The sequence below is a fragment of the Bidens hawaiensis genome, unplaced genomic scaffold, assembly GCF_021521415.1.
Source record: "Bidens hawaiensis isolate Kalapana, Puna unplaced genomic scaffold, B.hawaiensis_p1.1 tig00014370_1, whole genome shotgun sequence".
Lineage (NCBI taxonomy): Eukaryota > Viridiplantae > Streptophyta > Magnoliopsida > Asterales > Asteraceae > Bidens > Bidens hawaiensis.
The window spans coordinates 274706-301437 of NW_027492243.1; the positions used below are offsets into that span (position 1 = coordinate 274706).

A 26732-nucleotide genomic window follows, 5' to 3' on the forward strand; every position below is an offset into this window, starting at 1 on the left:
GAAAACCTACCTTCGGCTATAAATACTCCAACATCTTGGAATGGTAAGATCATCTGCTATCCAGTTATCTAGCAATCTCTTAATATACACTTATATTCAGAGCAACCTAGTCTGATTCTCACGCCGGAGGGTGGTCACAAGGAGGAACCCCCCCCCTTCTCAGTGACGAGCTTACGGTGTTTGTTTTGCAGGTCTCCTGAAGAACAGCCTTCTCAGCTAGACCTCATTCGTGGGAAACATTACTTAACCCCCAGATTATCTATAATCTGTACCGGGTCACTTAGTGTTTCTTCATTGGCGCCATCCGTGCATAAAAGCTAGAACTATTTTAGTTTTCACAATTTCTGAAGAAATGGTTAACGTTACTCCGGTCCAAAGGCCTGTAACTGACCAAGAAACCCCGGTAACCACCCCAGCATCTGGGGGGAACACCGGCGGTTATACAATCCTTACGAACACTACCCCGACTACCCAAGCCGGGGCAAGTGGAGTAAATATTCCATTGGGGTTCGCCGATACCCAACTGGAAAAACGAACGAAGGTCCCTCGCCAAACACTAGATCAAGTGAAGGCGTGGGCCGAAGCACGGCAAAGAGAATTCCAAGCCGAATTGGATGAACGCTTGCGTTCAGCTCAACAGGCTGACGAATTCACCAGTACTCGCCAACACCTCAATATGAGCAGTGACTGCGAGTACTCAGAAGATGAGTTGGAGTCTGATACCGACGCGAACCCTCGCCATAAGGCGAAAGGGAAGCGTAAGGACACGGACGTCCAACCAAAAAGGAATTTTGGGGAAGCTTTTAAACCAATCACGGAGAGAAACCCGCGTGACTTCTCCAAAACCTTTAGACCAACTGCCACAAATGCAGGAAGGTCAAAATTCGCAAGAGACATTGCGGAGGCAATCGCCCCGAGAAGTGCCAAACAAATGTCAAACATTGGCACTTATGATGGTCTATCCGACCCAGACGACCATCTGAACAGGTTCATTGCGGGGGCTACCGTCAGCAACTGGACGGAACCCACGTGGTGCTACATGTTCCAGATGACTCTGGTCGGAGCAGCCAGGGCATGGTTCGATCGTTTACCGATCCACCACATATATGACTGGGCGGACTTTCAGAACAAGTTCAGCCAGCACTTCAGCCAACAGAGGAAGTACACTGAAGAGCAGTGGACGATCCTCAACTGCGTGAGAGAGGAGGATGAATCTTTACTAGACTTCATCACTCGCTTCAACTCTAAAAAGCTTAGTCTCGGCAACATAAGTGAGGATCTGGTTCGCGCCGCCTTCATCCAAGGCGCCGAATACCCAGAACTTATCCACACGTTGACGGGTAAGGATGGCATGCCATCCACATGGGATGCCATCATGACGGCGGCAAAGCGCTTTGCCGAGACGGAAAAGCAACTGGGAAGGGACCTTCCCCAGAGTACGCACCTCTACACGCAGAGGACAAGAGAGAACAATGTCCGGATCGCCCGGCAGAACAAAAAGAGGAGGCTAGGTATTTGGCAGTCAAGGGTAAACTTTGACACCTCATCCAGCTCTCGCCCTCTTGTTGGCGGAAGGGACAACACACACCCTTCAAATCGAAAACACCGGTGGACGCCACTCACAAAGAGCGTCACGGAGATATTTGCCACGGAAAAATTGCCATGGCCCAAAGCCCCATCGATCCGGCAGAAACCTAATGCGGATCAAAGCAAATCCTGTGATTTCCACGGGACAAAGGGTCATGGTACTGAAGAGTGCACATCCTTGAAGGATATTATTGAAACATTTGTTAAGGATGGAAGGCTTGCACATCTCGTGGCATCAATTAGGAAGGGAGGAAGGAATGACAACCGGTACAGAGGTAACGGACGAAAGCCCGTCGACATCAGCATCAACATGGTTCATGGCAAGGTCAGAGGAAGAAAAAGACAGGTGATAGAACCATGCGCGTGGAAGGAAGCTGAGGTGCGCTTCCCGCGAGTGCCAGGAGGCCCCAGCAAAGAAGGCCCCATCGTCATCAGAAGCCAGCTGGGGCACTACATCACCTCCCGCACTCTTGCTGACAACGGCGCTTCGTCGACAGTGATGTACAGGCAGTTCTTTGATAAGCTGGATGATGAAGACAAGGAACGCTTGGAAACGGTCTACGCTTCAATGGAAGGGTTTGATGGCAGTACAGAAACACCCCTGGGTATCCTATCTTTCCCCGTTACTCTTACCGATGGGAATCATTCACGCACAGAAGACGTGGATTTTGTCGTGATGAAAAAGCCACACCACACATACGACATCCTATTCGGAAGAGATGGGATGGCAAGATTCAACGCCGTGGTATCTTCAGTCCACGGCATGATGGGATGGCCAACAGCTGAGGGTGTAGCAATGATCTCTGGCATTCCCCAGGTATGCATTGCATCTGTCTCATCTAAACCCAAACTGAAGAAGGCTAAACCAACCATCACTGAACCGGAAAAATGGGCCTTCAATGGCAAATACCCCGACCAGGCCGTTACCATTGGACCAACAATTGTTGATCCCACCCGCACCTTACTCAAGCGCTTACTGCAGAAAAACGCTGACATCTTTGCGTGGACACCAGCTGACATGACTGGTGTACCCCGAAGTAAGGCGGAGCATAAGCTCAAATGCGATCCGGCTGTTACGCCAATCGTACAAAAGCGCAGGGTAATGGGGCCTGAACAAACTAACGCGTGTAGAACCCAAGTCAAGGAACTCCTTGACGCAGGCATCGTACGCGTTAGTAGATATCAAACATGGGTTGCAAATCCCGTAATGGTACCGAAGAATGACAAACAATGGCGCATGTGCATAGATTTCAAAGATTTGAACAAAGCATGCCCCAAAGATTGTTATCCGTTACCAGAAATTGATCTCAAAGTGGATTCGTTGGCGCCATTTCGCCTTAAATGCTTCTTGGATGCGTATAAGGGGTACCACCAAATCCACATGGCCATTGATGACCAGGACAAAACCGCATTTCGGACGCCCGATGGTACATTTTGTTATAAAATGATGCCATTCGGACTTAAGAATGCAGGGTCCACGTACCAACGACTAATGGACAAAGAGTTTCATGCCCAAATCGGGAGAAACTTGGAAGTCTATATGGATGATTTGGTCATCAAAAGCCTCGAGCCTGAGGCGATGTTGAAAGACATTGAAGAAACTTTCAACACGCTCCGAAAGATAAACATGAAGCTCAACCCGAGCAAGTGTTCATTTGGGATGGAAGAAGGGAAGTTCTTGGGAGTCATTGTTACTAAAGATGGCTTTAGAGCGAACCCTGAAAAGGTCGAAGCCATTGTTAAAATGGAATCACCTACCACCATCAAACAGGCTCAGACACTGAATGGGCGACTAGTCGCACTTAATCGCTTCTTGGCAAACCATGCGGATAAGTCGTTTCCTTTCGTGTCAACACTGAGAAACTGCCTGAAGAAAACGCACTTCCGCTGGACACCAGAAGCGGAAGCAGCTTTTCAGGAGATTCGGTCACGCCTGATCGAACTTCCAACGCTTACAGCACCACAAGCGGGAGAGGAGTTAATCCTATACCTTTCCGCAACAGATAGAGCAACCGGGGCAGTCTTGCTAGTAGAACGAAAGGGCATCCAGATGCCAATCTATTATGTTAGCCGTGTACTAACAGACGTAGAAACCCGGTACTCTACCCTCGAAAAATTGGTCTTAGCACTTATACACGCTTCACGCAGGTTAAGACGATATTTCCAGGGCCACCCAATCACCATTCTCACCAACTTCAAACTCTCAAATGTTCTAGGCAAACCCGAATTATCGGGACGTCTAGCCAAATGGGCAATTGAATTGGGAGAATATGCAATTAAATACAAGCCAAGACCAGCCATAAAAGGCCAGGTCTTGGCCGATTTTATTGCAGAAGTCCCCGTTTCGCGGGAAAAAGAGTGCCAGGAGGAGGCTCAACCCTCCCCAGCACAGGACGTCAATGATGTCTGGCGACTCTACACTGATGGAGCAGCCAGTAACGAGGGTTCAGGCGCAGGGTTAAAATTAACCAACCCAGCAGGCCAAGAATATACTTACGCTATTCGGCTGGACTTTCCAAGTACGAATAACGAAGCCGAATATGAAGCATTCTTGGCCGGTTTGAGAATTGCGCGTAAGATGGGAGTGAAAAACTTAGAAGCCCACGTGGATTCCATGCTGGTGGCCAACCAAATAAATGGAACATACACGGCTGTGAATGACACCATGGCCCTGTACCTCGCCCAGGCAAAAACCCTTATGCGTGATTTTAGTGATTGTAAAGTCATACACGTTAAGCGCAGTGAAAACAAATCTGCGGATGCGTTAAGCAAGCTTGCATCACTAGCCTTCACCCACTTGGGAAAGGACATCCGCATTGAACTCCTCGAAGCACCATCAGTCCCGCACAAGGAAATTTGTGTCATCCAGAACAATACAGAAACATGGATGACACCAATAATAAATTACCTTGCAGCAGGAATACTACCAGAGTCAAAAACACAGGCAAGAAAACTACGCTGTAAAGCACTGAATTATCAACTCGTCAATGACATCCTTTAAAGACGTAACTTTCTTGGCCCACTCTTGAGATGTGTGGACAACCAAGATGCCGGCTACCTCCTAAGGGAAGTACACGAAGGCATCTGTGGGGTACACGCAGGCCCCCGCGCTGTTGTAGCCAAGCTAAACAACGCGGGATACTTTTGGCCGGGGATGCATACGGATGCACTGGCATACATCAGAAAATGCAGGTCTTGCCAGCTTTACGCACCTAACGCGCATCGCCCAAAAAACGAACTGGTTCCAGTCACTTCTTCGTGGCCATTTCAGAAGTGGGCCATCGATGTAACAGGCCCATTTCCTACAGCAGCAGGAAATGTTCAGTTCCTAGTGGTAGCCATCGACTACTTCACCAAGTGGATAGAAGCAAAACCTTTAGCCCAAACAACCGCAAAGCATATCAAAAAATTTATTTGGGAATTTATAATTTGTCGTTTTGGACTTCCACAGAATTTGGTGAGCGATAACGGCACCAACTTTGCTGACAAGAAGCTACAACAGTGGCTGAAAGAACTTCAAATCACCCACACCTTTACCTCAGTGGCACACCCGCAAGGTAATGGTGAGGTGGAAAGAGCAAACAAGAGCATCGTCGAAGGCATCAAGAAAAGACTTTTGAAACACAGATCCGGCTGGGTGGACGAGCTTCCGCACGTCCTTTGGGCAAACAGAACGCTGAAGAAGGCCAGTACGGGGGAAACCCCGTTCAGCCTCACTTATGGCACGGAAGCCATGGTTCCGGTCGAAATTGGTCTACCCTCACCAAGGGTCTTGAGTCAGCCAGAAGACAATGATGCGGAAAGACAGTTGGATCTTATGCTAACCGAGGAACGCAGAGACTTAGCCGCAGTGCGTGAAGAGAATTACAAACGACAAATGCAAAAGTACTACAACACGCGGGTAAAACTCTGCAACTTCAAGGAAGGAGACTACATACTGCGTAACAACGAGGCTTCGAACCAAGAACGCCCAGGAAAGTTGGCCCCAGTCTGGGAAGGGCCATATGTTATCAAACAAGTTCTGGGAAAGGGCGCATACCGGCTCGAAAGGCTCGATGGCACTCCCATCCCAAGAACATGGAATGGAGCTCAATTACGCAAATGTTATATGTAGATCAATTCCAAAACTTGTAAAGAAAAGGCCAAGAGCCACTTCTAATGGAAATGATTCTCCTTTCATAATGTGTTTACCTTTATTCTTATGAACTCCCCACTGGTGCCGGTGTTTACCACATAAAGGGGGAGAAGTAAGTCGTTACGTGTGGAAGGCGGCAAAACCCGTATAAACACAACGTTAAAAATAAGGGAAACCTACACGCAGGTATGATGTAAGTAAAGTTTAGCCACCCTTGTAAGTGCAAGTGACGGTCTTATCCGCACAATCACAAATAAGGAAACAAAACTTTAAACTATCATTTACCACGTTCAAAGGTTATCCTAAAAAAAAAAAAAAAAAAAAAAAAAAAAAAAAAAAAAAAAAAAATAATACAAGGAAAAAAGGAAACCCTACACGCAGGTCAGGTATGGGTAAAGTTTAGCCATCCTACCAAGTGCAAGTGACGGTTCTATCCGCACAATCACGAAGGAGGAAGCGAAACTTTAACCCACTATCAACCACGTTCAAAGGTTAACTTATCCTAAATACTTAGAAATGAGGAAAACCTGCACGCAGGTCAGATAAAGGTTAAAGTTTAGCCATCCTACCAAGTGCAAGTGACGGTTCTACCCGCACAATCACGGAAGAGGAAGCGAAACTTTAACCCATCATCAACCACGTTCAAGAGGTTAACTTATTCTAGAACAATTGGAAAATTGCTAACTTAAACTAAGTATGCAAGTCATGAGTTTATAAAGCAAGGAATCCAAAGAAGGAAATAACAATCTTATACGCAAAAAAGATTTATATTTTAATAATATATTACAAGAATGGCCGGGTTACTACCCGCCTAGAAGAGAATCTATACAAGTCTAAGCAATGGAAAGGGATCCTCGGGGTCAAGCTTCAGGGCCGCCTCCACTAGGACCCGCTCCGTCAGAAGAACGGGGTGGTTCGAGGAAAGCTTTGAGGACAGCTAACCTATCATCAGCAACAGCTACTTCATCCACCTTTTCCACCACTGGATGCGGGAAGGCGGCGTATTGGTTCAATGCTTGGTCGTAAATGGCTTCGGTATCCACATCGAACAAAGGGAAGTTGGAAGGCGGGACGCCTTTCTCAACAAACCCTAGACCAAGCATGAAGCCGGCCTTTTCCCCATCATCATGAGAAGCGTTGAGGGCTGCGGTCATAGCATCATCGTAGGAGGTCTCTGAAAAGACCCGACGCACAACCTACAAAGAAAAAAATACAAGTATTAGAACCTTTTCTTACAAAAGAAATGCGTGAAGATAAATCTAAACATACCTGAGGCAACGCTTCTCGAAGAAGCCATTGGAGGGCAGCTTGAGCTTCGGTATGGGCGCGTTCGGCTTCGCTCTTGTTAAGGTTGGCAAGTAAAACTTCCTTAGCGGCAGCCTCTTCGACACCCTTAAGCTTCCGCTCGGTTTGGTCAAGCACCCCCCTCTGGTCCAGGATTTCCTGGAGTTTCTTGGCATCTTCCATTGCCAAGGCATCATGAGCGCGTTGGAGAGCCTCTAATTTGCCTTTCAGCTCCTCATTCTCCAAACGCAGAGGCTCAGCAACGGCTTCAGCCTGGGCAGCCCTCTCGGTTGCGTTTCGCGCAGTTTCCCTGGCCAGCCGAAGCTGTTCATTCACAGCTTGGGCAGCCTTGGAACGGGCCTCGAGTCGCGCCTGAACTTCAACCTCGAGGGCCTTGAAGGCCTTTTCCTTGGCGGCGGCAGCTGCCGCCAGCTGTTGGTTCTCCTCCCGGAGAGCACGCGCTTCAGATACGTCTTTGGCGCGAGCTGCTTTCAACTTGTCGTTTTCACGACAAAGCAGCTCGATGCGCGGCTGCATCCGGGCCTGGAGAACCCGAAGCTCATTGGTTAGCCTACCCTCCTGGTAGCTAGCCATGGCTTCCCCCAACGCACCATGAGGAGCAGCGTGGCGAGCCCAGTCCACGCACTCCACAGGGGTACGAAGGGTTGTTCCTCGGCGTATGTTCCATCGTGGAACATACACTTCATTGGAATCCGACACTGCAAAAGAAACAAAGACAGTAAGGAAAAGATGATAAAAAAAGGGGAAAAACAAAGGAACCCTACGCACCTGTAGGGTCAATGACAGGCCGATATCCGCCAAACCCATCACCTGAACCTAAAGGAAATCCATCTAACAGGTCAGGCAGATGGGAAGGTGGCAAAGATCGGCGGGAAGCCCTGCGCGTACCTGATGGTCCGGCTGTCGGTGCCGGTGGCGCGGGCATGGTGGCAGCCGCCGTGGTCGCCGTCGTGGTCTCCGCCGCGGTCGCCGCCTCCTTAAAAGCAGCAGTAACCGCCGGTTCCGTGAAGGATGCTGTAAAAATCGCACTCACGGCCGGCGGTGACGTCATCTCGGCCGGAACAGTTGGCTCGATGGAACGAGCAACTGGACCAGCGGATGCAGGCGCAGGCGACTGGGTCGACGCCTCAGGAAGGCTGACCGAGCCTACCGTCATTGGCGAGGAGGTACTCCCCTGCGTTTCACCCAGGATTGCGTCAACATCCACGCCTGCACAAAGAAGAAAGTGTTAAAAGAAAATTATGAAGTGACAAATCTACAAAGGCATTATGATTATACTTACGGGTTTTCTTGACCCTGAACGTACGGACGGGCGGGGAGGAACCCGATGGAGCCGGCCTCTTGGTACCGGTCACCGTCGTCTTCGTTGGTTCTCCGGAGGTAACGGTCGTAGCCTCCGGAGCAGTGGTCTTCTCACCACCGGGCTTCCCCGCCACCTCTTCACTATCTGACTCCGTGTCAGATAGAACCACTGGATCAGCTGTGGCCTTCTCCTTCCCCTTCACGCCGGGCAGCAGTCTTCTTCTTCCGCACAAGGGGAGGACCATCTGCGGATTCCTCAGAAGAAGATAGGATGTAAGGATTTCCAACAGCGGGTACAGCATTGAGGGGTTCGGGAAAAAATATCTCCTTACCTGGCCGCCGGTGGCTCAGGATCTCTTGGCCTGGCGGATAGACCTCCACAAACCTATCCGCCGTTTGCTCCAGGATGGGCAACTCATTGTCGTCCAGAGCACGAGTGCCCACCCGTACGGGACGGTCAGCCTCCCGCGGGAATAGGAGCGACTCCAAATTATTCCCCTCTGAAAGAAAAGAAACAGTTAGAAAAATAAACTAATATCAGCAAGAAAGACAAGACATACCATAAGGAATAGAGTTCAAACCGTATTCGAGAAGGATAGGAAACCGAGACGCATCCTTCCATACCCGGCTCATCCCCAACAGCACCATCCCGGACTCCGCAAACCGGTAAACCGGAGATTGGACCCGGGATATCTTCGCGAACCATTCCGCCTCCTGGTAGCTGGAAGCGTGAAGGCTCGGAAGCGCTTGGCCCTTCTTGAACTTCATAGCAATGGGGATGGCGCGGGCAGAGATGTAGAAGAACTCCCGCTTCCACGATCGGAGACTGCGCTCGGTCACGCAGATCTTTAAACCCTTTATACGGGTTGTCAGGGTGTACCACCCTTGGACGCACCTCCAAGTATAGAAGGTCATCAGGCGGTCCACGTAGGGCTCAATACCCAGAATCCGGCACACCCACTCGAAGTGCCGGACCTTGGCAATCGCCATCGGATGCACCTCGGTCAGGTGCACCCCGTGCCTCTCCAGGACACGGTACATAAACTTTGTCAATGGGAACCTAAGGTTTCCATAAACAAAGAATGCAGCATATACCCCGATCTTGCCACTGGGGGCATCGTACACAGTCTGGTGAGATTCAGGAAACTCAGGCTCGAGAGACTCGAGCATGAACTTCCTGACGATGTACTGGTACTGATCGACAGGTAGAGCACACTGGCACTCGCCAGCAGTACTCCTATCGTCGGCTACAGCTTCAGCATCATGAGAAGACATTTTTGCAGAAAGAAGTGATTTCGGGAAAATGCTTGCCTGAAAAAGGGGAGTATTTGCCGGAAATCACTAAGAAGAAGAAGAGAGGTGAGTGTGAATTGCAAATAACCCTCTTCCCCTTTATATAGTAATCGCAATTAATGCGGTGAATTTAATGCGGAGGAGAGAGAAATCGACAGTGCAATGAAACTATGACACGTGGCAAAAAGCAAGCTGGCAACAGCTGTTGAAAGGACGTGCCAGTAACTTCGCGGCCACGCGCCCGAAAAAACACGCCCACGCGCCTGAAAAAGCGACTGGAATGACCATGTTCTGTCACGTCACCATAACTTCCTGCACGTCCTGACACAGTCAGAAGAAACCGTCACACGACGTTTCAGATGTTTGGATTGTTCTTATCCTCACCAACCTTTCGAATTTCAAAATTCAAAATTCAAAAAGATTCAAAAGTAAGCGGGAAAATACCCCTTACCTTGGCAACCAAGTAACCATAAGACGGATGCGGGTACAGTGTTATGGTCAAAACCTTCCACATACCTAGCACCCGCAGGGAATTGAAGCCAAGAATACCCCGGCAACAAAGTAACTATAAGACGGGTGCGGATACAGTGTTAAGGCAAAACCCTTCACGTACCTAGCACCCGCAGGGAATTGACGCCAGGAGTACCTTGAAAGTAAAGTAACCGTAAGACGAGCGCGGGTACAGTGTTAAGGCAAAACCCTTCACATACCTAGCGCTCGGCAGGGAATTGAAACCAGGCAGGATCTTCTGGGCAATGCTTGTGGAAACGGAAATAACATCCCCGCATAGCGGGAACGTCGAGAACTACATTGTCTGAGGCTCCAGGATGGAATTGGTGGTTTAAACATAATTGATCACTATGTTCAAAACCACTAAAACCTCAAGGAGAATCCACACAAGTGAGACTCAACGCTCCTGACTTGCGAGAAGGTTACATACCTACCCGCATCATACCCAAAGATCAAGCAAAAAAATCGGGAATTTTTGCAAGTGACATTAGGAAACCCGCGGGAAGAATCCCCACGGAGAACCTTAAAACTAGAAACCCTTTCAAAACCCCTTGATCAAAGTCCAAAAGTTCACCTCACTTTATTAAACATTCATGAGAAGAACATTGGACTGGGGGGACTTGAAGAGGTAGGTCCCAGCAGAGACCAGTTGGTCCCGCAAGACTCACCTGGAGCAGGGACGTCTGCGCAAAGGCCATCTGCTCCCGCAGGACCCACCATGCTCATAGGATCTTACGCGCAGTACACAAGCTGAACACGCAGGGAAAGCCTCCCAATGGTGAAGTACCCCGCCTGTTCCCGCAGTTGCGGATACAAGCCATCAGGAAAGGCTACCCGCAGACAGCAGGGCTACACGCACAAGACATTAGCTACTTCAGTAGTCACATGAAGGGATGAGCAAGGCGGGAACAATCCCGCCTAAATGAGCCAGTCTGATTCTGAAAGATCTCTTGTACCATACCTACAGAAGTATGGATAGGACAGACGATCTGACCAGAACAGCCCATGAGCCAATCACAGGGTGACAGCTCATCGACAACAGGACGAGGAGGAGCACCCTCTAGTACTGTTTCACTATTAGCCGCTGCCTACTCACCAACCCTTACTGAGGAGCATGCGCGGCCTACAGTTAGTGGAATAGTGTTACTGTTGGCCGTAACCTATTCACCAACCAGCATGGCCTGCGTACAATCCACAGTAAGTAGGACGTGCATAATCTACAGTTGGTGGAATAGTGCAGCCGACTTTGTTACTGTTGGCCGTAACCTACCCACCAACCAGTATGGCCTGTGCATAGTCCACTGTTGGTTGAACAGGAATACTATTCAGCCGGCTGTACCTTCTAGAAAACCTACTTTCGGCTATAAATACTCCAACATCTTGGAATGGTAAGATCATCTGCTATCCAGTTATCTAGCAATCTCTTAATATACACTTATATTCAGAGCAACCTAGTCTGATTCTCACGCCGGAGGGTGGTCACAAGGAGGAACCCCCCCTTCTCAGTGACGAGCTTACGGTGTTTGTTTTGCAGGTCTCCTGAAGAACAGCCTTCTCAGCTAGACCTCATTCGTGGGAAACATTACTTAACCCCCAGATTATCTATAATCTGTACCGGGTCACTTAGTGTTTCTTCAATGATGAAGTGTGTATATGGTTAAGCTATTTTTCAATTGGATACAAATTGAAAGCTGGAGACACTGTTAATGTCTCTATTGTTGTACTTAGTGGATTGGAGGTACATGAATGCGGTGTGAGCCTTGTGTATTCTGATCAGGAAACCATGGAATGGGAAGACATTCTGGAACGAGATTTGTCTGGATTTGAACTAAGCACAGGAGCATACTATCTTTGTCGGCATGATTTCTTTGAGTTAGTGGACGTCGGTAGATTGACTCCTGATTGGTTTACAATTTTAGTTGGTGATACCATTGACTACACTGGTATGTTCCTCAGTGTTTTCAAGTTATTTCTTTGTATTCTCATTTAAATCCGAGCTGCAAATAGAGAGTTTCTTCTTTCTTTTAATGTTACAGAGATTAGAGGATGGAGAAAGATAGGTCGACCGAAACGGGTGATGTGACATCTGCCCGATCCGACCCGACCCAGGTACCCGTTTTCTGATCCGATTCTTTTTATGATTTAAAATTTAATTATTTTCTTTTAAAACTGACATTTAAAATATATATATTACTAATAATATTTTCCTTCCCGCCTCTTCCTCTCTCTTCCTTTCCGCCGTCCCGTCCCTCTTCTTCTCTCCGCCTTCTTTTCCCTCTTGTTCCGCCCTTAAGCCTTGAACCCCTTCTCTTATTTTTGTGTCCTTTGTTTCTTCCCGTCTAAGGATGTCTGCGCAGCTCCACGCGCCAGACTCCTTACAAGGAAGCCTGCGCGAAGACCAGTTGTTCCTGCGATACGCGAGGCGAACTGTTCTCGCAGCGCGCTAAGAATTGTAGTTCTCGCAGGGCGCTAAGAATGGTAGTTCTTCCCGCGACGCGCTAAGGATTTGTAGTTCTTCCCGCGGCGCGCTAAGAATGGTAGTTCTTCCCGCGACGTGCTAAGGATTTGTAGTTCTTCCCGCGGCGCGCTAAGAATGGTAATTCTTCCCGCGGCGCGCTAAGGATAATAGTTCTTCCCGCGGCGCGTAGAGGTGGTCAAAAAAACCGGTCCTCGAACCGGTTTGCCGGTTTAAACCGGAAACCGGTTTTTAAGAAAACCGGTTTTTTGTAAACCGGTTTGACCGGTTTACAAACCGGCGGTTTGTATATCGGTTACACAATTTGGAGCCTAAACCGGTTTTATAACCGGTTTTAAAAAAAACCGGTTTTTTTAATAACCGGTTTTTAAAAAACCGGTTTTTTTAATAACCGGTTATTAGAAAAACCGGTTAACCGGTTTTTTTATAAACCGGTTTTTGACCGTTATAAAAAAACCGGTTAACCAGTTAAAAACCGGTTTTTTCCCGTTGAGTAACGGCCATATAGCCGTTTTTTCTTATTTTTGACCGTTTTTTTTTTCCCATTTTACCCCCACAAACATCTATATATAGCTTAGGTTGGGTATTGGTTAGATCACACTCGATTATACAACTCCAAACGCTCTAAACGTTTATTACATACGCGATTATTTTGTTATCTCACGCTCAATTATACCACATTACCACTCCATACGCTCTTATTTCGTAGTCGATTATCATGGCCTCCCAAAGTGCTGCTTCATCCGTCAACATGGGTGCCTCGAACACGGGAGAAACGGTCGTTCGGGTCATCCCCACGAAACGAAACCAAGATGTTTGGCAACATTTCGACCTATGCGAAATGTCTAGCGGTACCCAAAAAGCTCGATGCAAACATTGTTTGAAGTTTTATGGCAAAGATGCAAACTCCACTTTAAGAGCGCATGTACAAAGGCCCTTTTGCAAGGCTTGAAGGACGAATCGGGAAGTAGTTCGCAGCCGGAGATGACGAATCAAGGAACGGTGTTTACGTACGACCTTGAAGAGGTACGTCAACAGTTTTCAAACTTTGTGATTCAAAATACACTTCCTTTCAACCACTTCGACAACCCTCAATTCACGTCGATGATGCAAAAGTATGTTCAACCACGCTACCAACACGTAAGTCGTTCGACCCTTAGAAGAGATTGTCTTAAAGCTTTGAAAAACGCTAAATCCGAACTAATTTCATACTTTTCAAACTTACAAACTGGTGTAAACTTAACAACGGATGTGTGGTCGGTACCTAATGGTTCGCCCGACTCATACATTTGTGTGACGGCTCATTGGGTTGACCCCGGGTCGTGGCAAATGATGAAACGAACCGTTGCGTTTCAATTGTTTGATTACCCGCACACGGGCAGAAATATTTTTAAACTCTTGGATAAAGTCATTCGACAATACAAGATTGAAGATAAAATCTTTTCAATTTCGTTTGATAACGCGTCCAACAATACGGCCGCGGTTGGCCATTTAAAATTAAAGTATAAACCTGTTTGTGATGGAGCGTTTTTTCATAGCCGATGCATTGCACATATTATCAACTTGGCCGTGCAAGATGGGTTAAACGTGATCGAAACGCAAAGAAACAATTTTAAAAGAATGTTACGAGATGTTTTTAGCAACAATAAAACATTTTCAAGATACAAAAAATTTTGTGATGAAGCTAATTGTCAATGGTTGGGGCCCAATTGGGATTGTCCAACAAGATGGAACTCGACTTGTGATATGTTTGAGAAAGCCATCCAACAAAAAGAATCACTAGTTGCGTTTCATCAAATAATGTCAAGTAGGGGTAAATGTGCACCGTACGATCCTAGAAACTGGTTATTGATTGAGATCGTTACGGAGGTACTTCAAATTTTTAAATCTTGCATAACAAGTTTATCCGGGGTTTACTATCCAACAAGCCCCATTGCTTTACCAAAAATTGCTGTCATGTGCACAAAGTTGAGTGAACTTCATTGTAGGGGTGCACCTTATTTTGATATGGGTGTAAAAATGAAAGAAAAATTTAGAAAATATTTTCAACAACTACCCGCTGTTTTGACATGTGCTGCTGCGTTAAACCCTTGCATAAATGTTGGTGGTGTTGAAGCTTTAATAGAAAAAATTTGTGATGAGCTAGAGTTAAACGACGATCAAAACCCCTATTATAACCAAACTTTAAAGAATGCTTTCAACACCACCTTGTCTAACATGTATGATGTTTACCTTACAAAATACGGGTCGTCTTCCCAAATTCATGACTCGTTAAGAGCTGTTGCCCAATCTCAATCCCAAACCGACCTTGAAATGGGGATGTACTACATGATTTGGGAAGACGCCGGTAAACGTCAAAAGGTAAACACCCCAAGCAGTGAACTTGGAAGGTATGGTGGTACCAACTTTGTGAAACACATGACTCCAGATGAATTTAGAAGTCTTGATTTGCTGGCTTGGTGGAGAGGTAAGGAGGATGAGTTTCCGATCCTCGCCGCCATGGCCAAAGATTTACTAACGGTCCAAGCTTCCACGGTAGCTTCGGAGTCTGCTTTTTCTGTTTCTGGCAGGGTTATATCGATTAGGAGGACTCGACTCACTCCACCAGCTGTAGAGATGTCTATTTGCTACAAGGATTACTTGGACGCTTTAGATAGGGCACAACATCAACGCTCACTCGAGGGGGAAATGGACTATGAGGCGGGTTTGTATGAAGACGAGGTCAATCAAGGACACAGTCAACCAATGACCGATGAAGAAGCCGCGTACGACGATTACCTAAGGAATAGCTCGGGATCGGGTAGCGATGAAAATAATGAGTAAGAAACAGCAAGTTGTTAATGTAATCGTGTCTAAGCATTCTTTAATGTTTGTATTTTTGAGTTACGAATATGCGATAACGATTTAATGTTTGTATTTTTAATGTAAAAGCTATAAATGAAAGTTATGTATTTTTGAGTTACGAATATGCGATAACGATTTAATGCTTGTAGTTACCGGTTTGCCTTGTAGTTACCGGTTTGTTTATACTGTGAAAAAATAATGGTTATTTAAAAAAAAAAAAAAAAAAACCGGTTAACCGGTTAGACCGGTTATTAAAAAACCGGTTAATAAAAAAACCGGTTTATTAACCGGTTCTAACCGGTTCCCAAACCGGTCGTAACCGGTTTGACCGGTTATGGTTTTCATGCACAAAAACCGGTTATTAACCGGCCCGGTTATTAACCGAACCGGTTTTTTTCCAGGACGAAAAAAACCGGTCCGGTTAATAACCGAACCGGTTTTTTTAAAAAAACCGATTTGTGCACCTCTAGCGGCGCGCTAAGGTTTGTTCTGTCAGCCTTCGCCCTCGCGCGTGCGCTCGATGCCTTCTCGCGCTAAACCCCCTTTGAGTCTCTTCTTCTGTTTAATCTAGCCGTTTACTTTTGTGATGTCTTATCTTCTGTGCTGTTGACCTGACCTATCTTATGTCTGAAAAGTTACTTTCGGCGCAGCATGCGCACCAACCCCATTGGTTGGCAGAAAAAGTGACTGACATTATCTTTTGAGATCTGCTTTTCCATGCTTGACCAGTACCTTTATCTGACCCGCCCATGCCTGTTTACTGTTACCTGTCAGCTTTCCTTTGCCCCCTGCAGCTGCCATATCCTTTGATATCTTTTGCTTTTGGAATCTTTTACTTTTTGGAGATCTTTTCCCCTTTTCTAGGGATTGTGTTCCCTAGGGTTTCCCTATAAATAATAATGTTAATTTCCTAACACTACACACACAAAGCACTTAAACTCTCCTGCTCTCTCTTCTCCTTGCCGTTGTTCTTCCTCTGTCGCCTCCTCTCTCTGCCTTCGTCCTCCCTCCTGTTCTGCCCTGTTTTCCGGTAATATATATATATATATAATAATTTGTTTAAGTTACTTATTAATTATGCTAACTTATAGTCAAGACTTAAATCAAACCATTAAAACAATAATCTTATTTATAGGTTAACTTGTGCTTGTTTAAAGTTGGTTCTTGCTTTATCTTTCACCGCACCGTTTGTCAAGTGAGTAATCTCGTACCTAATCCCTTTTTATTTTTAATGTTTTGGGATGTTCATGTGTTCATACAAACTTAGAGTCTTAAACTTATTTATGAACTTTAGTCGCGCAGTATCCCATGTGTTGAGGACGTTTACTTGGCTGTTTATTTGTATGTGTGTATCATTAACCGCTTTGTTCGGCCTATTCCGAAGTTTTCATGGATCCATTGGATGAACACGGGAGACCTATCGTTTACGGTTTTCTTTGTTTACACTTGAACAGATGTTTTCTTGTTTTTGTGCTCATTTGGAGCACGGATTGAACTATGAACTATGATCTATTTAGGCTTGATCACAATCTGATTACACCATTGTTAAACACCAGACATACACGTGTTGCGCGCAGATTTATTGTTATCTATGTATTGTATTAAACTTGATTTCTCACCAACACGCAAGTGTTTGACGTTTATTTTAACACATGTTCAGGTTTGCTGTAGCTACATTCGGAGCTTGTGGACACGTAGGACGTTATTACTTTTGGACCTAGATTAAAATGTATCAAGACAAGTTATTATTGTTCGAATATTTTGTCTTATAATATATTGATTTTTGTTGATTTATGTTATCTTGTGTTTACGTTGCGCGTGCGCGAATGAATATATTTATTAAATATTGACACCCAAATAGTGTCACGAGTAATGAAACAATATGTGGCGCCCCGATGTATAATCCGCCTTTGGTCGGGGTGTTACAGATTTGTATCAGAGCTCGTTGACTTTAGGATAGGTGGTTAGACGTAACGGCCTAGAATACCTAAGAGTCCCTTCTCGCGCATGAGAGAAATCTCATGTTTGCGCACTTATTGTTAATTACTCGTTATTTATAAATATGCTTGCGCAGACGCAGCGTATGGTTTTATGTTTTATTCCGCGATATTTCGATTTTTGTTGAATTTCGATTTTTTATTGATTTTTCTTACATATTCGTTTGTTGGGATTTGAAAATCCGAAAAGTCATGGTGATACATGAATAGTTGATTTTCAATTTCCATTTACGATTATGTTCTGAGGTTGGAGACTTGAAAAAGTCATGGTGATACATGAATTGTCAACCTCCAATACTCATTTTCTTGTATATTTTATATTGAGGGTTGAAAAGTCATGGTGATACATGAATTGTCAACCTCCAATACTCATTTTCTTGTATATTTTATATTGAGGATTGAAAAGTCATGGTGATACATGAATCGTCAATCTCCAATACTCGTTTACTCGTCATTTTAAATTAGGAATTCGGAAAGTCATGGTGATACATGAATTGTCGATTCTTGATTCGAATTACCCTTTATTAAGTCTGCATTTAGGGTCATTTATTTTACTTTAACTTTTGACAGTAACTGACTCCGCGAAACCAAGCTTTATAAGATTAAACTTTGCGCTAAGATATTAACTAAAAATTAAAACTTTTATAGAATGCCTCCGCTATCTCGCCGATTTCAGAGAAGAGAAGCCTCGCGCAGACGTTCGCTGCAACGTTCCCAGGAAATGGCCGCCGCAATAGCCCAAGCTTTGAGCCAAAACAATACCTCCAGTTATAACATTAAGTCCTTTAACGCGGGTAACCCTCCAAAGTTCACAGGTCTTGAAGGAGCCACCGTGATGCTCCAGTGGCTTGAGAAAATAGAAAACACTTTCCTCCATACCCAATGCCCCTCAGACAGACGAACCCTATATGCTTCCAGTGTCCTGGAATCTAGAGCGCTTACATGGTGGAATGGAGTAGCTCATGCGCGTGGCGCAGAAGCTGCTTCTAGCATGACATGGGAGGAATTCAAGGAAATTCTGACGCGAGAATTCTGCCCTCCCAACGAAGTTAAGCGCCTGGAGGAGGAATTTTGGAATCTTAAGCAATACAGCGGTGAAGCGCGCGAGTACGCGACGCGCTTCCATGAACTAAGCCTGCTTGTCCCTCACCTTGTTACCCCTTCCCGCCGAGCCATAGAGAAATTCCTTGGGGGTCTCCCCATGGAAATTCAAGATTCTGTATGGGCCAGAAACCCAGCAACCCTCTCTGACGCCATTGAGTTGGCCGCTGTGCTCAGCGACAACCATGTCAGAGCAGGAACCCTGTTCCTGCGGGGATCTGAAAAGACCAAACCCACCAAGACTGTCCCTGAACCAACAGAAACCAAACCAGAACCCTCAAACCGTAACAACCTCAAGCGCAGGCGCAAAGCCTATGCGCTTACCAACCCGCCCATTGTCCAACAACCCGCTTACCAACCTCCAGTTTACGCGCCTAACCCACTGTCAACCTACCCAACTCCCCCTATAGTCCACAACTATGCCTTAACCAATCCCGCACTCCCTGTCCCGCCAACTAAGAAACCTTACACAGGAAACCAACCCTTTTGCCCAACCTGTAGACTTCACCACCCAACTCAAGTCCCATGTCGACAATGTAACCGATGTGGCCGCGTTGGTCACTTAGCCGAGTACTGTAGAGTCCCTTCCGCCAACCCAATCGCACAAACACCAACCTACCCGCAAAACCCTCAACCAGCATACCCTAATCCACGACCCAGGTCGTGCTTTAACTGCGGTGATCCCAGTCATTTCCGGAACGCGTGCCCGAGACTACAAGTTCAGATTACGCAAGCGAATCCGGTGAACCAAATTTCGAACCAAGTGGCGCGTGGCCGAGCTTTTAATATAACCGCGCACCAAGCGCAAGCGAATAATGACGTAGTTAATGGTACATTTTTGCTTAACGGATTTTATGCTTCTGTACTTTTTGATACTGGCGCCGATCGAAGTTTTATTTCTCGCGCGTTTGAGCAGAAGCTTGCGCGACCGCGCAACAATTTAAAAGAAAATTTTTCAGTTGAATTGGCTAATGGTGAAACTGTTTTAATTAACTCAGTGATTAAAGATTGCACGCTTAACCTTAACGAAAACGATTTTCTAATCGACCTCATCCCCATGCCTCTTGGAAGCTTTGATGTTATTATTGGCATGGACTGGCTATCGAATAATCGCGCCGAAGTTATTTGCGCCAAGAAGTTGATTCGCATTCCTCGAGAAAATGGTGATCTTCACATCTATGGCGAGAAACCCTCCAGTGGTCTTAAGCTTATGTCTTGCGCCGAAGCCCGAAGACTCATGCGGAAGAAGTGCATTGCATTTTTAGCCCATGTGGTTAAACCCGATGAAGGAAAGAAGAAGCTTCGCGATATCCCTGTTGTGCGTGATTTCCCTGAAGTTTTTCCTGATGATCTTCCTGGTATCCCTCCCGCTCGTGAAGTCGAGTTCCGTATTGATCTTGTCCCTGGTGCTTCCCCCTTAGCTAAATCTCCTTATCGTCTTGCACCCGCTGAAATGCAAGAATTGGCAAGCCAACTTCAAGAGTTGACCGCTAAAGGATTCATTCGCCCTAGCTCTTCGCCCTGGGGTGCTCCGGTGTTGTTCGTTAAAAAGAAAGATGGTTCGTTTCGCATGTGTATCGATTACCGCGAGTTGAACAAACTCACCATTAAGAACCGGTATCCCTTACCACGTATTGACGACCTCTTTGATCAACTCTAAGGTGCCTCTTGTTTCTCCAAGATTGATCTCCGCTCTGGCTATCACCAGTTGCGCATCCGCGATGAAGATGTTCCGAAGACTGCTTTTCGAACTCGCTATGGCCATTTTGAATTCTTGGTCATGTCCTTCGGTTTAACCAACGCACCCGCCGTTTTCATGGATCTAATGAATCGGGTGTGTAGGCCTTTCTTGGATAAATTCGTGATTGTGTTTATCGATGACGTTCTGATTTATTCTAAGACCAAGGCCGAGCATGAGCAACATCTTCGGTTGGTATTGCAAAAGCTTCGAACCGAGCAGCTCTTTGCCAAGCTCTCCAAGTGTGAATTCTGGTCTGATGAAGTACAGTTTCTTGGCCATGTTGTGAACAAGATGGGTATTCATGTCGACCCATCCAAAATTGAAGCAATCAAGAACTGGATTACGCCGACCACTCCTACCGAGATCCGTTCCTTTCTGGGCTTAGCTGGTTATTACCGGCGCTTCATTTCGAACTTCTCGAAGATCGCTTTGCCTTTAACAGCCCTAACGCACAAAGGTAAACCGTATATTTGGGGCTCGAAGCAAGAAGAAGCCTTTCTGACGCTCAAGCGTTTGTTGTGTGAAGTTCCTGTTCTTGCGCTTCCTGAGGGTAATGATGATTTTGTCGTGTATTGCGATGCATCCAACCAAGGTCTCGGTTGTGTTCTTATGCAACGAGGAAAGGTTATCGCTTACGCATCAAGGCAACTCAAGGTTCACGAGAAGAATTATACAACTCACGACCTCGAACTTGGTGCAGTAGTATTTGCCTTGAAGATCTGGAGACACTACCTTTATGGTACTAAGTGTATCCTCTACACTGACCATAAAAGCCTTCAGCATATCTTTGATCAAAAGGAACTCAACATGAGGCAACGCCGATGGAACGAACTCATCAGCGATTACGATTGTGAGATCCGGTATCATCCTGGTAAGGCTAATGTGGTAGCTGATGCGCTCAGCCGTAAACCCAGCCAGCTTAACTGTATCTTGCCGCGCACGCAGCTTCACTTCGCGCTGATCCAAAGCAACCTTGAATCGCGCATTCGTGACGCGCAGCGCGCATCCATCAGTAATGGTAACCTTCGCGCCGAGTTAGCGTGTGGCACGGAAGCGCACTTTGTCCCTAATCTGAGTAGAATTCTCTGCTATCTCAATCGCATCTGGATTCCCTTTGATGAGAATCTTCGCGCTGATATCCTGAGTGAAGCGCATAAATCTCGGTATTCTATTCATCCCGGCGCTGATAAAATGTACAAGGATTTGCGCATTACTTATTGGTGGCCCGGTATGAAAAAGGATATTGCTGTGTTCGTAGCTAAATGCCTGACTTGTTCTAAGGTAAAAGCTGAACACCAACGCCCATCTGGTTTGCTCGATCAACCAGAAATTCCTACGTGGAAATGGGAATGTATAGCGATGGACTTTATTACCAAGTTACCTTTGACAGCAAGCAAACATGATAGCATTTGGGTAATAGTGGATCGTTTGACTAAGTCTGCTCACTTTCTGCCCATTCGTGAAAACTACCGTGTTGAGCAACTCGCGCAGCTTTATGTCAAGGAAATTGTCTGCCGCCATGGTACTCCTTTGAGCATCATATCCGATCGCGATGGCCGTTTTATATCTCGCTTTTGGAAATCTCTCCAATCTGCGCTAGGAACTCGCTTGGACATGAGTACGGCATATCATCCTCAGACTGACGGACAGTCTGAGCGAACTATTCAAACTCTTGAGGATATGCTCCGATCTTGTGTTCTTGATTTTGGAGGTAATTGGGATTCACACCTGCCTTTGATCGAGTTCTCTTATAATAACAGCTATCATTCCAGTATTGGTATGGCCCCATTTGAAGCACTTTACGGTCGTAAGTGCCGCTCCCCGATTTGTTGGAGCGAAGTGGGTGAAGCTCAAATCACAGGACCCGAACTTGTTCAAGAGACAACCGATAAAATCGCCAAGATCCGTGATCATCTGCTGACTGCCAGAAGCCGACAGAAGAGTTACGCAGATCGCAGGCGAAAGCCTCTCGAATTTCAAGTTGGTGATCTTGTTCTCCTCAAAGTGTCGCCTTGGAAAGGTGTTGTCCGCTTTGGGAAGAAAGGTAAGCTTGCTCCTCGTTATGTTGGTCCATTCAAGATTCTCGCGCGTGTGGGAAAAGTTGCCTCAGACTTGACCTGCCGCCCGCGCTCAGCAATGTGCATCCAACGTTCCATGTTTCCAATCTCAAGAAGTGTTTAGCTGACGAGAACCTTCACATTCCACTTGATGAAGTTCAAGTTGATGAATCTATGCATTTCATTGAGAAGCCTGTTGAGATTATGAATCGCGAGGTAAAGCAAACCAAGCGCAGTCGTATCCCTATTGTTAAAATTCGCTGGGAGTCCAAGCGCGGAGCCGAGTTTACATGGGAAAGGGAAGATCAAATGAAGATCAAGTACCCGCACCTGTTCTCTGCGCAACCTACTTCGAGATAAATTTCGGGACGAAATTTCTTAAAGTAGGGGAGACTGTGACATCTGCCCGATCCGACCCGACCCAGGTACCCGTTTTCTGATCCGATTCTTTTTATGATTTAAAATTTAATTATTTTCTTTTAAAACTGACATTTAAAATATATATATTACTAATAATATTTTCCTTCCCGCCTCTTCCTCTCTCTTCCTTTCCGCCGTCCCGTCCCTCTTCTTCTCTCCGCCTTCTTTTCCCTCTTGTTCCGCCCTTAAGCCTTGAACTCCTTCTCTTATTTTTGTGTCCTTTGTTTCTTCCCGTCTAAGGATGTCTGCGCAGCTCCACGCGCCAGACTCCTTACAAGGAAGCCTGCGCGAAGACCAGTTGTTCCTGCGATACGCGAGGCGAACTGTTCTCGCAGCGCGCTAAGAATTGTAGTTCTCGCAGCGCGCTAAGAATGGTAGTTCTTCCCGCGACGCGCTAAGGATTTGTAGTTCTTCCCGCGGCGCGCTAAGAATGGTAGTTCTTCCCGCGACGCGCTAAGGATTTGTAGTTCTTCCCGCGGCGCGCTAAGCATGATAATTCTTCCCGCGGCGCGCTAAGGATAATAGTTCTTCCCGCGGCGCGCTAAGGTTTGTTCTGTCAGCCTTCGCCCTCGCGCGTGCGCTCGATGCCTTCTCGCGCTAAACCCCCTTTGAGTCTCTTCTTCTGTTTAATCTAGCCGTTTACTTTTGTGATGTCTTATCTTCTGTGCTGTTGACCTGACCTATCTTATGTCTGAAAAGTTACTTTCGGCGCAGCATGCGCACCAACCCCATTGGTTGGCAGAAAAAGTGACTGACATTATCTTTTGAGATCTGCTTTTCCATGCTTGACCAGTACCTTTATCTGACCCGCCCATGCCTGTTTACTGTTACCTGTCAACTTTCCTTTGCCCCCTGCAGCTGCCATATCCTTTGATATCTTTTGCTTTTGGAATCTTTTACTTTTTGGAGATCTTTTCCCCTTTTCTAGGGATTGTGTTCCCTAGGGTTTCCCTATAAATAATAATGTTAATTTCCTAACACTACACACACAAAGCACTTAAACTCTCCTGCTCTCTCTTCTCCTTGCCGTTGTTCTTCCTCTGTCGCCTCCTCTCTCTGCCTTCGTCCTCCCTCCTGTTCTGCCCTGTTTTCCGGTAATATATATATATACAATAATTTGTTTAAGTTACTTATTAATTATGCTAACTTATAGTCAAGACTTAAATCAAACCATTAAAACAATAATCTTATTTATAGGTTAACTTGTGCTTGTTTAAAGTTGGTTCTTGCTTTATCTTTCACCGCACCGTTTGTCAAGTGAGTAATCTCGTACCTAATCCCTTTTTATTTTTAATGTTTTGGGATGTTCATGTGTTCATACAAACTTAGAGTCTTAAACTTATTTATGAACTTTAGTCGCGCAGTATCCCATGTGTTGAGGACGTTTACTTGGCTGTTTATTTGTATGTGTGTATCATTAACCGCTTTGTTCGGCCTATTCCGAAGTTTTCATGGATCCATTGGATGAACACGGGAGACCTATCGTTTACGGTTTTCTTTGTTTACACTTGCACAGATGTTTTCTTGTTTTTGTGCTCATTTGGAGCACGGATTGAACTATGAACTATGATCTATTTAGGCTTGATCACAATCTGATTACACCCTTGTTAAACACCAGACATACACGTGTTGCGCGCAGATTTGTTGTTATCTATGTATTGTATTAAACTTGATTTCTCACCAACACGTAAGTGTTTGACGTTTATTTTAACACATGTTCAGGTTTGCTGTAGCTACATTTGGAGCTTGTGGACACGTAGGACGTTATTACTTTTGGACCTAGATTAAAATGTATCAAGACAAGTTATTATTGTTCGAATATTTTGTCTTATAATATATTGATTTATGTTGATTTATGTTATCTTGTGTTTACGTTGCGCGTGCGCGAATGAATATATTTATTAAATATTGACACCCAAATAGTGTCACGAGTAATGAAACAATATGTGGCGCCCCGATGTATAATCCGCCTTTGGTCGGGGTGTTACAGGTGAATCCATCATTTACAGAGTTGAAGACTGTTAGATGTATCATCGATGGTCCTCAATTGGTAAGTTTGCTTTGTAATGTTTGTTTTCTTATTTTTTTTGCATCAACTTGTTGCATGAATTAATAAGAAGAAGGGCCAAAATAGTTGTATCTCATTGGAGTTGGTATAAGATCAACTAGACCTTTGTGTCTTTTTAATACTATGACTGTTCTCATCACTATATTTTGTGATATGCCTACACATATATTAATAAAAAATTTTGTTGACTTGTTTTTTCTATTCTTTTTCATGATGTATATTTGGTTTACGATAAACAAAATAGGAGGACATTTACATGATTACAGAGCTGTCCAAACCATCTATTGGTGATAAAACTGTGGTGTTCACATCAAGCTTGCTTGAGGGGGAAATGAAATCTGGCACCAGATATGAAATAATTGAGGAAGCAATGGAGGTAAGTACTGAATGTTAATTTTAGTGGCTAATTGAAAGAGTTAGGGGGGCGTTCGGTTCACGAAATTGTTTGAAGGAATTGGAAATGGAATGTTTGAAAAAGCTATAATGTGTTCGATTGGGAAACTTGCTAATGAAATTGAAATTCTTCTCCTCTCCTATCAAGTCACCCGGCCCACCCCCACTCTACCTTACCCCATCAACAAAAAAAAGTTATTCCATCGATTTTTATCAACTTTCCTTTCATAATCGGAAGGATTTATGAATTCCACGTATCCAACGTGGGATTTTATTCGAACTCACTTAAATTCCAGTTTCATCTTGATACGGATCCCCCATGATGCACCACTATTATTTCCATGTTCTCTAGTCAATCCCATGTTTATTTGCATTAGTTGGTTATTTCCTTTATTTTAGTATTTCAATTCCTAGAAGTATTAGTGGGTAGTTATACCACGAAACATATCTTCCTTATTTCATGCATTAGTTACCTATTGTAAGCCTATAAAAGGCATGTTTGGTTTTTAATGGAGAACATGAAAAATTTGATCAAAACAAGTCTTTTTACATTTAGTGTTATTTTATTTTAGAAGGAGATCAGCCAATCTTGAACTTGGCCTGTATCACATCTCTTATCAAATCGAACACGCCGTGTCATAGAATTTTAAATTTAAATTCCTTTGAATTCCTACAAATTCTATAAAACAAACGCGCCCTAAATGTTTAGTTTTGTAGGAATCTGGTGCTGAGGAGTTTTACGATTGCATATCTACTGATGAGATGTTTTACGATTGCATATCTACTTTTGATGAAATCTTGACGGAAGAAGCTGATCCTTACTCACATGTAAGTACCCTCTTTAATTTTTTGAAGCAAAAGGTCCTAAGAAAGCTTGAACTTATATTTTTCTTTTAAAATAATACATCAGAAACCAGGAACATATTTAGTTAATCTTTTCACTTATTGTCAACTCTGCAGCCGCCACCCCCTTCCTTCACGCAAGTACGTAAACTAATAATACAGGAACCTAAACTGGAGAGTGAGCGCATGTCTAAAGGTTTTCTTCCAATCCGAGGATCTGTTAAGAAGAGAGTTTTCAATACTATTGCAAAATGATATATCAAATGATATAGCAAAGGGTATAGCAATGGTTCATGGAGGGCACAGTCAGTGGCGGACCCAGGATTTTTTGTCAATGGGGTCCCAATTTTTTCGGTTTACAAAATTTTTCGGGTCGGTCGTTATTCGGGTCGGGTCGAGGCGAGGAACATAATAAAACACGGAACTATGGTGTCATTGGAAACGAGTAAGTAGAAAGAATCTAAATTACAAACTAGATGAAACATACACTTTTAATTCATACCCGAAAAACATGAACGTAATCTATATATATGGTCTTACATAATTGACCAAAACATGAAAAAATAACTCTAACACAAATAAATGATTAATTATAATATACATACACAAGGTAAATAATAAAAGAATATGCAAAATCCATGTTAACATTATATATGTTGC

At 45.0% G+C, this 26732-nt stretch overlaps 1 protein-coding gene across 1 annotated transcript; it reads left to right on the forward strand.

Annotated features, from left to right (window-relative positions):
- Window positions 1-11775: 11775 nt before the first annotated feature.
- LOC143546521 (uncharacterized) lies at window positions 11776-26327 on the forward strand. The gene is made up of 6 exons (XM_077038178.1): window positions 11776-12075; window positions 12169-12206; window positions 24759-24818; window positions 25081-25212; window positions 25947-26057; window positions 26190-26327. Exons 1-6 carry the CDS (start codon window positions 11916-11918, stop codon window positions 26325-26327), a joined length of 639 nt encoding a protein of 212 aa, XP_076894293.1. The 5' UTR covers window positions 11776-11915.
- Window positions 26328-26732: the final 405 nt, after the last annotated feature.

What these genes read in the sequence shown, in the direction of transcription:
- LOC143546521 (XM_077038178.1), top strand. Translation starts at nt 11,916, where the DNA reads ATGGAATGGGAAGACATTCTGGAACGAGATTTGTCTGGATTTGAACTA. An exon ending in AGATAGGTCGACCGAAACGG is followed by an intron (nt 12,207 to 24,758) that starts GTGATGTGACAT and finishes GGGGTGTTACAG; the next exon opens with GTGAATCCATCATTTACAGA. An exon ending in AAGCTGATCCTTACTCACAT is followed by an intron (nt 26,058 to 26,189) that starts GTAAGTACCCTC and finishes TCAACTCTGCAG; the next exon opens with CCGCCACCCCCTTCCTTCAC.